The following is a 14,180-nucleotide window of genomic DNA, read 5'->3' as shown; positions in this document are numbered from 1 at the left end:
TTTGTAGGAAACTAATCCCAAAATATGAACATTCTATCTTAAGTATTTCTGGTACATTGACTGAATGGGTTAATGATCAAATTTACTGGTAACCAAATTATATGTTTATTTTGACCAAATTATTTTTTTGCAAATTAAATTAGGTTTCACTGATTCAGTTTACGATTTATCTAAATTACTGACCAAATTTGACCTTTTACTGTGGTCGTGTTACCTGGTGAAAAACTCGAATTTATAAGCACATGGCTTTCCTCGGGAGTGTACACAATATTCATAATCTAGATAAACTGTGAAACTCGTTTGGAGTTTTCCAGTAAAGGCACGTTTTCGAGCATCCCGCAAAGCTGAGACGCTGTTTTTGAAAAAATTCCAAATCTGTATAATTTCTTAAAGTTTTGATAAGCAACATAACATCAAATGTTTCTTCTTTTTTTTATTCTTATTTTTCTCATTTTCTCACGCTGTGCGCCGAAGTTTTGTTTCGAATAAGAATGAATGATACAAAACCAACACATAAGATTTTATACAAGTTCTCAAAAGAAAGATTATTTGTCAACATTAAAAATGTGCCTAAGGTCTCAGTCGAAGTTGAGTTTCAGAAGACTCAACACATCTTTTAGGTGAACTCTTAAATTTGGAAGTTTTTGTGTTGAAAATTTGAAAGGTAATTATTTTAGTTCGATATTACTTAGTATGATTTTCTCTAATTGATGAAAGTAAAGCTAAGGAAACATTATTGAATTTATAATATTTATCTTTAATTAAAACAGCCTTTACTTGTGAAAGTGAAGTAGAGTGATATTTAAAAAAAAAATGGAAGACAAAAATGTTTACAATTTAATTAAAATAATCTAATTTAAAATATATAATTGACAGAAATTTTGAAGTTTGCAAAATAAAGATAAATTTTATTTGTGAATTTTTTTTATTTTGAAAAAAGAACACAAAAAATCATCTTAGATCTTGAAGAAAATTATAAACTAGTTACGCCACTTTCCCACAGAATAAAGTTCATCAACCTGAATTAATAAATAATTCATGAATAAATATTGAAATAAATTTATTCAACAGATGGAACTGATTTTTAAAAAGCAGGAAAGAACATTTCAAAAAACTTGTTAATATTTCAACTTTTTTATTTAAATTTATAGGCTTTGCAAATAAAATCTAGATTTAATTTGGTTTTAGAATGGATTGTTTCACTTCACCGTGTGCGAATTTAAGTACGGGACCTGCAAACCTATACCTTTCAGCGCTTATCAATTTTGCGACGATTTCGCAATGTTCACTGTCACCTCCGGAAAAATGGCCAGCAGATTATGGAGATATAGCCATCAGAAAAGGTTTAAATAAATACAAAATAATATTAAATAAAATACTTTGAAACATTTTTACTTAATTTTCAGGATTCGAGGAGTATGATTTCATCATTGTTGGGGCCGGTTCTGCTGGTTGTGTTCTTGCTAATCGACTTAGTGAAAATCCGAATTGGAACATTTTGCTTCTAGAGGCAGGAGGCGATCCTCCGATTGAATCAGCAGTAAGTTTACCAAATACAAGGAAAAACATCGGGCAAAATATGGCAAAACAGATATTTTATTAGTTTACGATCATGATATCCTACACAGAGAAAAATTACCCTCTAAATTCAAGAAAAAAATACTCTAACTAAGGGTTCGATTTTGCTCCAAGCAATTTTTTTCTTAAATTTCGCTTAAATTAAGAAAAAATTTCTATAAGAGCATTTTCTTAAATTTTAGAGTACGATGGTTTTGAAATTCAGTAGCTTTGAATTTAGACTTTTTTACTCTTAAATTTAGAGAAAAATAGTTTTGAATTTGTAGCAAAAATGGTTTTGATTTTAGAGTATCATGGTTTTGATTTTAGAGTATTGTGGTTTTGATTTTAGAGTATCATGGTTTTGATTTTAGAGAATTGTGGTTTTGATTTTAGAAACTTATGGTTTTGATTTTAGAAACTTATGGTTTTGATTTTAGAGTATCATGGTTTTGATTTTAGAGTATTGTGGTTTTGATTTTAGAAACTTATGGGTTTGATTTTAGAGTATCATGGTTTTGATTTTAGAGTATTGTGGTTTTGATTTTAGAAACTTATGGTTTTGATTTTAGAAACTTATGGTTTTGATTTTAGAAACTTATGGGTTTGATTTTAGAAACTTATGGGTTTGATTTTAGAAACTTATGGTTTTGATTTTAGAGTATTGTGGTTTTGATTTTAGAAACTTATGGTTTTGATTTTAGAGTACCATGGTTTTGATTTTAGAGTATCATGGTTTTGATTTTAGAGTATTGTGGTTTTGATTTTAGAGTATCATGGTTTTGATTTTAGAGAATTGTGGTTTTGATTTTAGAAACTTATGGTTTTGATTTTAGAAACTTATGGTTTTGATTTTAGAAACTTATGGTTTTGATTTTAGAGTATTGTGGTTTTGATTTTAGAAACTTATGGTTTTGATTTTAGAGTATTGTGGTTTTGATTTTAGAAACTTATGGTTTTGATTTTAGAGTATCGTGGTTTTGATTTTAGAGTACCATGGTTTTGATTTTAGAGTATTGTAGTTTTGATTTTAGAGTATCATGGTTTTGATTTTAGAGTACCATGGTTTTGATTTTAGAGTACCATGGTTTTGATTTTAGAGTACCATGGTTTTGATTTTAGAGTACCATGGTTTTGATTTTAGGGTACCATGGTTTTGATTTTAGAGTACCATGGTTTTGATTTTAGAGTACCATGGTTTTGATTTTAGAGTACCATGGTTTTGATTTTGGAGTGTTTGCTGTGTTGATTGTCGAGTATTGCTGGTTCTGAAAGTAGAGTATTCTGAGGTTTTGAATCAAGGCAATTTGAGGGTTTTTTTTGTGAATGTTATATATTTCATTCTTTACCTTTTTCCACGTGATGCATATGATGCTCGCTTATTCACTTCCATGAAACTCTCATATGCATCTTTCATTTCAATTTTCTATATGAACTTTGCCAATCGGAATTTACCTCCACTGAAGTATGTTGCTTAATCTGAAATATTTAAGAGTATAATGGTTTTGATTTTAGAGTATCAAGGCTTAGAACCTCTCATAATGTGTCTTATTTCGATATTTTTATATAAACTTTTCCAATCGGAATTCATCTCCACTGAAGTATGTTGCTTAATCTGAAATATTTAAGACTAATATGGTTTTGATTTTAGAATATTATTGTCTTGCTTTTAGAGTACTTTGGTTTTGATGTTGGTCTATTGTGGTTTTGAATTCTTTTAGAGTATTGTGGTTTTGATTTTAGACTATTGTGGTGATGATTCTACAGCATTGTGGTTTTGATTTTAGAGTATTATAGTTTTGATTTTAGAGCATTGTGGTTTTGATTTTAGAGTATTGTGGTTTTGATTTTAGAAACTTATGGTTTTGATTTTAGAGTATTATGGTTTTGATTTTAGAGTATTGTGGTTTTGATTTTAGAGTATTGTGGTTTTGATTTTAGAGTATTATGGTTTTGATTTTAGAGTATTGTGGTTTTGATTTTAGAGTATTGTGGTTTTGATTTTAGAGTATTATGGTTTGGATTTTAGAAACTTATGGTTTTGATTTTAGAAACTTATGGTTTTGATTTTAGAGTATCATGGTTTTGATTTTAGAAACTCATGGTTTTGATTTTAGAGTATTATGGTTTTGATTTTAGAGTATTGTGGTTTTGATTTTAGAGTATCACGGTTTTGATTTTAGTGTATTGCGGTTTTGATTTTAGAAACTTATGGTTTTGATTTTAGAGTATTGTGGTTTTGATTTTAGAGTATCATTGTTTTGATTTTAGAGTATCATGGTTTTGATTTTAGAAACTCATGGTTTTGATTTTAGAGTATTATGGTTTTGATTTTAGAGTATCATGGTTTTGATTTTAGAGTATCGTGGTTTTGATTTTAGAGTATCATGGTTTTGATTTTAGAGTATTGTGGTTTTGATTTTAGAGTATAGTGGTTTTGATTTTAGAGTATCATGGGTTTGATTTTAGAGTATCGTGGTTTTGATTTTAGAGTATCATGGTTTTGATTTTAGAGTATTGTGGTTTTGATTTTAGAGTATTGTGGTTTTGATTTTAGTGTATTGCGGTTTTGATTTTAGAAACTTATGGTTTTGATTTTAGAGTATCATGGTTTTGATTTTAGAGTATTGTGGTTTTGATTTTAGAGTATCATGGTTTTGATTTTAGAGTATCATGGTTTTGATTTTAGAGTATTATGGTTTTGATTTTAGAGTATCATGGTTTTGATTTTAGAGTATCGTGGTTTTGATTTTAGAGTATCATGGTTTTGATTTTAGAGTATTGTGGTTTTGATTTTAGAGTATTGTGGTTTTGATTTTAGAGTATTGTGGTTTTGATTTTAGAGTATTGTGGTTTTGATTTTAGAGTATCGTGGTTTTGATTTTAGAGTATCATGGTTTTGATTTTAGAGTATTGTGGTTTTGATTTTAGAGTATCATGGTTTTGATTTTAGAGTATCATGGTTTTGATTTAAGAGTATCGTAGTTTTGATTTTAGAAACTTATGGGTTTTGATTTTAGAGTATTGTGCTTTTGATTTTAGAAACTTATGGTTATGATTTTAGAAACTCATGGGTTTGATTTTAGAGTATTATGGTTTTGATTTTAGAGTATCGTGGTTTTGATTTTAGAGTATCAGGGTTTTGATTTTAGAGTCTCATGGTTTTGATTTTAGAGTATCGTGGTTTTGATTTTAGAAACTTATGGTTTTGTTTTTAGAAACTTATGGGTTTGATTGTAGAAACTTATGGTTTTGATTTTAGAAACTTATGGGTTTGATTTTAGAGTATTATGGTTTTGATTTTAGAGTATTATGGTTTTGATTTTAGAGTATCGTGGTTTTGATTTTAAAAACTCATGGGTTTGATTTTAGAGTATCGTGGTTTTGATTTTAGAGCATTGTGGTTTTGATTTTAGAAACTTATGGTTTTGTTTTTAGAAACTTATGGGTTTGATTTTAGAGTATTATGGTTTTGATTTTAGAGTATCGTGGTTTTGATTTTAGAGTATCAGGGTTTTGATTTTAGAGTCTCATGGTTTTGATTTTAGAGTATCGTGGTTTTGATTTTAGAAACTTATGGTTTTGTTTTTAGAAACTAGAAACTTATGGTTTTGATGGGATTTTTTTAGAAACTTATGAAACTTATGGGTTTGATTTTAGAAACTTATAGAGTATCATGGTTTGATTTTAGAGTATTATGGTTTTGATTTTAGAGTATTATGGTTTTGATTTTAGAGTATCGTGGTTTTGATTTTAAAAACTCATGGGTTTGATTTTAGAGTATCGTGGTTTTGATTTTAGAGCATTGTGGTTTTGATTTTAGAAACTTATGATTTTAGAAACTTATGGTAATGTTTTTAGAAACTTATGGGTTTGATTTTAGAAACTTATGGGTTTGATTTTAGAGTATCATGGTTTTGATTTTAGAGTATTATGGTTTTGATTTTAGAGTATCGTGGTTTTGATTTTAGAAACTCATGGGTTTGATTTTAGATTATCGTGGTTTTGATTTTAAAAACTCATGGGTTTGATTTTAGAGTATCGTGGTTTTGATTTTAGAGCATTGTGGTTTTGATTTTAGAAACTTATGGTTATGTTTTTAGAAACTTATGGGTTTGATTTTAGAAACTTATGGGTTTGATTTTAGAGTATCATGGTTTTGATTTTAGAGTATTATGGTTTTGATTTTAGAGCATTGTGGTTTTGATTTTAGAAACTTATGGTTTTGATTTTAGAGTATCATGGTTTTGATTTTAGAAACTTATGGTTTTGATTTTAGAAACTAATGGTTTTGATTTTAGAAACTTATGGGTTTGATTTTAGAGTATTATGGTTTTGATTTTAGAGTATTATGGTTTTGATTTTTTGACACTGATACTCTAAAATCAAAACCACAATGCTCTAAAATCAAAACCATAATACTCTAAAATCAAAACCATAATACTCTAAAATCAAACCCATGAGTTTCTAAAATCATAACCATAAGTTTCTAAAATCAGAAGCATGGTACTCTAAAATCAAAACCACGATACTCTAAAATCAAAACCATGATACCCTAAAATCAAAACCACAATGCTCTAAAATCAAAACCACGATACTCTAAAATCAAAACCACAATGCTCTAAAATCAAACCCATAAGTTTCTAAAATCAAAACCATAAGTTTCTAAAATCAAAACCATGATACCCTAAAATCAAAACCATAAGTTTCTAGAATTAAACCCATAAGTTTCTAAAATCAAACCCATAAGTTTCTAAAATCAAAACCACAAGTTTCTAAAATCAAAACCACAATGCTCTAAAATCAAAACCACGATACTCTAAAATCAAAACCATAATACTCTAAAATCAAACCCATGAGTTTCTAAAATCATAACCATAAGTTTCTAAAATCAGAACCATGGTACTCTAAAATCAAAACCACGATACTCTAAAATCAAAACCATGATACCCTAAAATCAAAACCACAATGCTCTAAAATCAAAACCACGATACTCTAAAATCAAAACCACAATGCTCTAAAATCAAACCCATAAGTTTCTAAAATCAAAACCATAAGTTTCTAAAATCAAAACCATGATACCCTAAAATCAAAACCATAAGTTTCTAGAATTAAACCCATAAGTTTCTAAAATCAAACCCATAAGTTTCTAAAATCAAACCCATAAGTTTCTAAAATCAAAACCATAAGTTTCTAAAATCAAAACCATAAGTTTCTAAAATCAAAACCATGATACTCTAAAATCAAAACCATAAGTTTCTAAAATCAAACCCACAAGTTTCTAAAATCAAAACCACGATACTCTAAAATCAAAACCATGAGACTCTAAAATCAAAACCCTGATACTCTAAAATCAAAACCACGATACTCTAAAATCAAAACCATAATACTCTAAAATCAAACCCATAAGTTTCTAAAAACAAAACCATAAGTTTCTAAAATCAAAACCACAATGCTCTAAAATCAAAACCACGATACTCTAAAATCAAAACCATGATACTCTAAAATCAAAACCACGATACTCTAAAATCAAAACCCTGATACTCTAAAATCAAAACCACGATACTCTAAAATCAAAACCATGAGACTCTAAAATCAAAACCATGATACTCTAAAATCAAAACCACGATACTCTAAAATCAAAACCCTGATACTCTAAAATCAAAACCATGAGACTCTAAAATCAAACCCATAAGTTTCTAAAATCAAACCCATAAGTTTCTAAAATCAAGACCATAAGTTTCTAAAATCAAACCCATGAGTTTCTAAAAACAAAACCATAAGTTTCTAAAATCAAAACCATAAGTTTCTAAAATCAAACCCATGAGTTTCTAAAAACAAAACCATAAGTTTCTAAAATCAAAACCATGATACTCTAAAATCAAAACCACGATACTCTAAAATCAAAACCCTGATTTTCTAAAATCAAAACCATGAGACTCTAAAATCAAACCCATAAGTTTCTAAAATCAAACCCATAAGTTTCTAAAATCAAACCCATAAGTTTCTAAAATCAAAACCATAGGTTTCTAAAATCAAAACCATGATACTCTAAAATCAAAACCATAAGTTTCTAAAATCAAACCCATAAGTTTCTAAAAACAAAACCATAAGTTTCTAAAATCAAAACCATGATACTCTAAAATCAAAACCATCATACTCTAAAATCAAAACCATAAGTTTCTAAAATCAAACCCATAAGTTTCTAAAAACAAAACAATAAGATTCTAAAATCAAAACCACAATGCTCTAAAATCAAAACCACGATACTCTAAAATCAAGACCATGAGACTCTAAAATCAAAACCGTAATACTCTAAAATCAAACCCATGTTTCTAAAATCAAACCCATAAGTTTCTAAAAACAAAACCATAAGTTTCTAGAATCAAAACCACAATGCTCTAAAATCAAAACCACGATACTCTAAAATCAAACCCATAAGTTTCTAAAATTAAACCCATAAGTTTCTAAAAACAAAACAATAAGTTTCTAAAATCAAAACCACAATGCTCTAAAATCAAAACCACGATACTCTAAAATCAAGACCATGAGACTCTAAAATCAAAACCATAATACTCTAAAATCAAACCCATGTTTCTAAAATCAAACCCATAAGTTTCTAAAAACAAAACCATAAGTTTCTAGAATCAAAACCACAATGCTCTAAAATCAAAACCACGATTCTCTAAAATCAAACCCATAAGTTTCTAAAATTAAACCCATAAGTTTCTAAAAACAAAACAATAAGTTTCTAAAATCAAAACCACAATGCTCTAAAATCAAAACCACGATACTCTAAAATCAAGACCATGAGACTCTAAAATCAAAACCATAATACTCTAAAATCAAACCCATGTTTCTAAAATCAAACCCATAAGTTTCTAAAATTAAACCCATAAGTTTCTAAAAACAAAACAATAAGTTTCTAAAATCAAAACCACAATGCTCTAAAATCAAAACCACGATACTCTAAAATCAAGACCATGAGACTCTAAAATCAAAACCATAATACTCTAAAATCAAACCCATAAGTTTCTAAAATCAAACCCATAAGTTTCTAAAATCAAAACCATAAGTTTCTAAAATCAAACCCATAAGTTTCTAAAATCAAACCCATAAGTTTCTAAAATCAAACCCATAAGTTTCTAAAATCAAAACCATAAGTTTCTAAAATCAAACCCATAAGTTTCTAAAATCAAACCCATAAGTTTCTAAAATCAAACCCATAAGTTTCTAAAAACAAGACCACGATACTCTAAAATCAAAACCATGAGTCTCTAAAATCAAAACCCTGATACTCTAAAATCAAAACCCTGATACTCTAAAATCAAAACCATGATACTCTAAAATCAAAACCATCATACTCTAAAATCAAAACCAAAAGTTTCTAAAATCAAACCCATAAGTTTCTAAAATCAAAACCACAATGCTCTAAAATCGAAACCACGATACTCTAAAATCAAAACCACGATACTCTAAAATCAAACCCATAAGTTTCTAAAATCAAAACCACAATACTCTAAAATCAAGACCATAATAGTATAATAGAATTCAAAACCACTATACTCTTATTTCGAAACGATGATTTCGCTAAGATCAAAACCAAAATAGTCTTAACTCGAAACCTCTACACTCTAAAATCAAAACCATAACCTTCTAACTTTAAAACTTCTGTATGCTCTATCAGTGTTCAAAACTACGATTCTCTAAAATCAAACCCACTGTTCTCCTATTATTAAGCACAATTTGTTCTATTTTTTAAACTATCATACTCTTTTAGAGAAATTCAAGCGCAAAATATCTCAATTATAGGGGAAAATAGTTTGAAATTCTTGTACTCTTGATTCAAAACCACGTTTCTTAATTTTTTCTAACTCAAAATTTTTCTCTGTGTAAGAAGAATAAGAGGCTTAAAATTAAGTCCAGTCTTATAGGAAATTTACCACCCTACAACTTTGTTGAAAACCGTTTTCCTCATTCGGAAAAGAACATGCTTTTAGAAACTTTTTTTTAAGTTTGTAGGACATGGGGTAATTTGTGCCATTTTACTCTTGATTTTTACATTTTTTCGTTAAAGAATGAAGTATCTAGCTGATATGTTTTTGTAGGAAATTGTTTTCCCTACAACTTTATTACAGATCATTTTCTCTACCTCAGTGAAAAAATGTGCTTTTCTATAATTTTCTTAAAGCCATTTTTGGTGATAAAAGTCACTTCTTTTAATTTAAAAGAGCCAGAAAAGGCGAACTGGAGACAAGTTGTCACATATATTAGCAATTCTCGAATAATCTTTGTATTTTCTTCTTCATTATACTGCTGATTTAAGTGCTGAAACGGACAAAGCACTTATTACCCAGTTCAAATCTTTACCCGGTGCCGAATGCGCTTTTACCTCGACCGGTCATTTTCGATAAAATAAGTTCTAAAGGTAAAAACTTCCAAAAATAAATCTGAAACGGACAAATAATTCGTGTTCTTCGGATTTAAGTTATAATATGGAAACACTATAAGGTTATCCCAAGCGATAACTCATTATCAATCAGAATAGCTGGAGTTCCCGGTTCCCGATTAATTATATGGGTTGCCCAGGATTCCTTGAAATAAATTAGGGTTTCTTAGGTTTCCCATGAGTATCTTAAAAACTGTATGAATTTCAGACTTCCATATTCCACGGGTTCCCTCATACAATTCATGCTTTCCTCGGGATTCCTGAAAAATTGTATAGGTTCCAGGTTACACAAGTTCCCTAAAGAACATATGGCTATTCAAGGAGTCCTGAAAAAAAACGCAGGGAACCCAGAGAATCCCTGGTGGGTTTTTTGAAAAAGATATTGATTCCCCAGTAAGCATGCAAAAATTTATCTGTTTGCTGGATTCCTGATAGATCCCTTACAAAATGTAATGGTTCCCCAGGCTGTGGATTCTCAGCCTCAACGAATTCCTTGACTAATGTATGGCTTTCCGAAGATTCCTAAAAAATGTGTACATCCCCAGGTTCCACGAGTTTCCTAAATAATGTATGAATTTCCTGGGATTCAAGAAAAATGCATGTATTCCCCAAGTTCTAGATAGGTTCCCTACAAAATGTAATGGTTCCCTTGTAGATTGTTGGGGCTTTTCGACTAGCGTTGGACAACTGGGCTGACTTTAAATTGAATGGTTCCCTTAGTTTCCTAAAAAAAAATATAATGGTTCGTGGTAGGTTATCTGCGAAATGTTTTAGTTCTCCACTTGATTCTCCAGCATTATAAAAATATGTATGGGTTCCCTCGCGGCTTCTCAGTAGGTTCCCTGCAAAATGTACCTATTCCCCGCGATTCCTGAAAAATTGTATGGCATCTCTGGATACCTAGTGGGTTTTCTGCAGAATATACTGGTTTCCAGATACCCTAAAAATGCATGAATTCCCCGGGTTCCTACACTGAAAAAAAGAGAGTGCAATTGATTTTTTTTCCTCATAACTTTAACACTTTTTAGGTGTAAAAACATATCAACATTTTTTAATGTTAATTTTACACCATTTTAAGGGTAAAATTAACATTAAAAAGGGTAACTTTAACCCCCAATACACCTAAAAAGGGTAATATTTACACCGATTTTGGATTAATACTGCAGGGTAAAATTAACATTTGCGCAATGTTATTTTAACTTTTTCGGATTTCTCTCAGTGTAGTAGGTTCTATACAATATGTACTGGTTCCCCGGGATTCCTGAAAAAAACATATGGATTCGAGGGTTCCTAGTGACATGACTACAAAATGAATGGATTTTTCGGTGTTTTTTAAAAAATGCATTGGTTTCTAGTATTCTCAATGGGTTCTTTGTTAAATATACTGGTACCTACACTGAGAAAAAAAAGAGGGTGAAATTAACTTTTTTTCCTTATAACTTTAACATTTTTTAGGTGTAAAAATATATCAACACTTTTTAATGTTAATTTTACACCTTCTTAAGGGTAAAATTAACATGAAAAAGGGTAACTTTAACCCCCAATACACCTAAGAAGGGTAATAATTACACCGATTTCGGATCAATACTGCAGGGTAAAATAACATTTCCGGAATGTTATTTTAACTTTTTCGGATTTCTCTCAGTCAGTGTAAGAATCCTTAAAAAGTGTTTGTCTTGCGCGTATGCTTAGTGGATTTGTCGGGTTCCTGATAGGTTCCCTGTAAAATGTACTGTTTCCCTATGATTCTTAAAAAAATCTACAGATTCCCCATATCCTCAAACGGTTGCCTACATAATTTATGGGTACCCTGGGATTTATGGAAAATCGTATAGGTTCCCTAAGTTCACTGTGAGTTTTCGGACATAACGTTCTTTAAAATTAACTGAGAAAAATTAGTACCCCTTAAAACTTTTAATATTTAAAGTTATTCATTAAGGCTATCTGCAGTACGAATTTGAATCCTCAGTATCGATAGATAAAATCAAACTTTGAAAACATCAAATTGCTATATTCTGCCTCAGGTTTCCCTACTGTCAATTCAGAGTATAGAAATTATTATTCATTGTCCATTTTATTTTGCAGATTCCAAGGCTTTTCCTAGCAGTTCCGGTACCACCTTACGACTGGCAGTACTATGCTGAACGATCAGATAATTTCAGTTTGCTACAGCCAAATGGTGACTTTTGGCCTAGGGGGAAAATGCTAGGAGGATCAAGCTCTACCAATGGAATGTTCTATGTAAGAGGAAACGAAGGTGATTACGACAATTGGGAGAAACTGGGAAATCCAGGTTGGGGATGGAATGATGTTTTGGAGTATTTCAAAAAATCGGAAAATAACAAAAATCCAGAAATTGCTAATGCTTTTGATGGGTACTACCATTCTACAAGTGGACCTATGTCTGTTGAACTTTACAACAGTGACGAACCTATTAATGCTGTAATTGTGCAAGCTGCGAAAGAAATGGGCTTTAAATTTGTCCAGGATATCAATGCTAAGGAACATATTGGATTCACGTATTCTCAAGGAACACTTAACAGTGGCCTTCGGGAAAGTACAGCTACTGCCTTTTTGATTCCAGCTATGAATCGTCCCAATCTACATGTTGTCAAGCATGCTCATGTTCTGGATCTCGTGATCAATGAAGATGGAGAGGTTTCTGGAGTAAGGATGAACCTCAGGGGAGAACAAGAATTGAAGGCTTATGCAAAAAAGGAAGTCATCCTTAGCGCTGGTGCTATAAATTCCCCACAAATTCTAATGCTGTCCGGAATTGGTCCGTCGGCGCACCTTCAAGAAATGGGAATTCCTGTAATCAAAAATCTTCAAGTGGGAAAAAATTTACAAGATCATTCAATAGTACCATTTTTTATCCAGCTCGATAAATCAACTGCTGTCCCAGTCTCAGCAAGTGACATTATACAGGCATTCTTTTTATATTTGACAACTCATACAGGATTTTTTGCCACAACTGGTTCACTACAAACATTGGGCTATATTAATGTACACGATCCCCTTGCAAAATATCCTAACTTCCAGTACTATCACATAGCATTTCAAAAAGGTCAAGTGGCTGATATTGTTGGAACTTTCAAAGGTCTCGGTTATAGTGATGCATTAACCGATTTTGCCGGTAAAATCGTTCAAGAATCTAATATTCTTGTAATCATCCCTTCACTTTTAACACCAAAATCTGAAGGGGAAATCCTCCTACGCAGTGCAGAACCAACTGAGAAACCACGTATCCTCGCTAACTTTTTCGGAGAATATTCCGATATCGAGGCATATATTAAAGCCATTCGGCTATACCTTAGATTCCTGAATACTGAAACCTACAGAACACGCGAAGCTGAATTACTTCGTTTTCCAATTCCAGAATGTGATTTACTGGAATTCAAGAGTGACAAATACTGGGAGTGCTATTGCCGCTACACGGTAAAAACCGTCTTTCATCCTGTGGGTACGGTTAAGATGGGTCCTGACTACGATCCTGGCGCCGTTTTAAACCACAGATTGAAGGTTAAAGGATGCACAGGGCTACGTGTAATTGATGCTAGTGTAATGCCTAAAGTTCCAGGAGGAAATACTAATGCTCCTACAATTATGGTAGCAGAAAAGGGAGCTGACTTCATTAAAGAAGATTGGGGTTATGTCTCACTGTAAGGCCATGTGAGGCCATAAGAAAATTATGTAAAATGATCTAACTAAATATTTTTATATAAAAGGATAAGGAGGTACATTGTTACAATTAGTAAGAGCGTTCGGGTTTTCCGTTCTAAGTTCTCTGGCTCGTCTGACACACTTAAGTGTCCGAATCCCACCCGGTGCAAAGAATTGAAACGTTTGAAGAGATTTTTTTTGCGATACTTTGTAAACAGAATAACCATTTTTAAACCGATAAATGTGAAAAATTGTCAAAATGGCCCACCATTTTAAAATAAATAAATATTTTATATAAAATGATAAGTTAAACTCACAAAAGGCGTTCTCATCTCACTCCGTCAAGTTATAATGTTACGAACAATCATTGTGAAAAAAAATACAAACTTTTACGAACTTCTTAGTGGATTGCACGATTTACCAAGCATTTCGTAAGTCTCCAGTAGGAATTCTCGAACAAAAAGTGGTAAGCAAATACATGAAAATGGCACTGTTTAGCGCTCGCAGCGGA

At 31.0% G+C, this 14,180-nt stretch overlaps 1 protein-coding gene across 1 annotated transcript; it reads left to right on the top strand.

Annotated features, from left to right (window-relative positions):
* Positions 1-598: 598 nt before the first annotated feature.
* On the top strand, positions 599-13,985 carry LOC129808324 (glucose dehydrogenase [FAD, quinone]-like). The gene is made up of 4 exons (XM_055858168.1): positions 599-664; positions 1,189-1,343; positions 1,407-1,540; positions 12,092-13,985. Exons 2-4 carry the CDS (start codon positions 1,190-1,192, stop codon positions 13,670-13,672), a joined length of 1,869 nt encoding a protein of 622 aa, XP_055714143.1. The 5' UTR covers positions 599-664; position 1,189; the 3' UTR covers positions 13,673-13,985.
* The last annotated feature ends 195 nt before the right edge of the window (positions 13,986-14,180 follow it).

This window comes from Phlebotomus papatasi, chromosome 3, assembly GCF_024763615.1.
Source record: "Phlebotomus papatasi isolate M1 chromosome 3, Ppap_2.1, whole genome shotgun sequence".
NCBI lineage: Eukaryota > Metazoa > Arthropoda > Insecta > Diptera > Psychodidae > Phlebotomus > Phlebotomus papatasi.
This window is presented reverse-complemented; position numbering and strand designations above follow the sequence as displayed.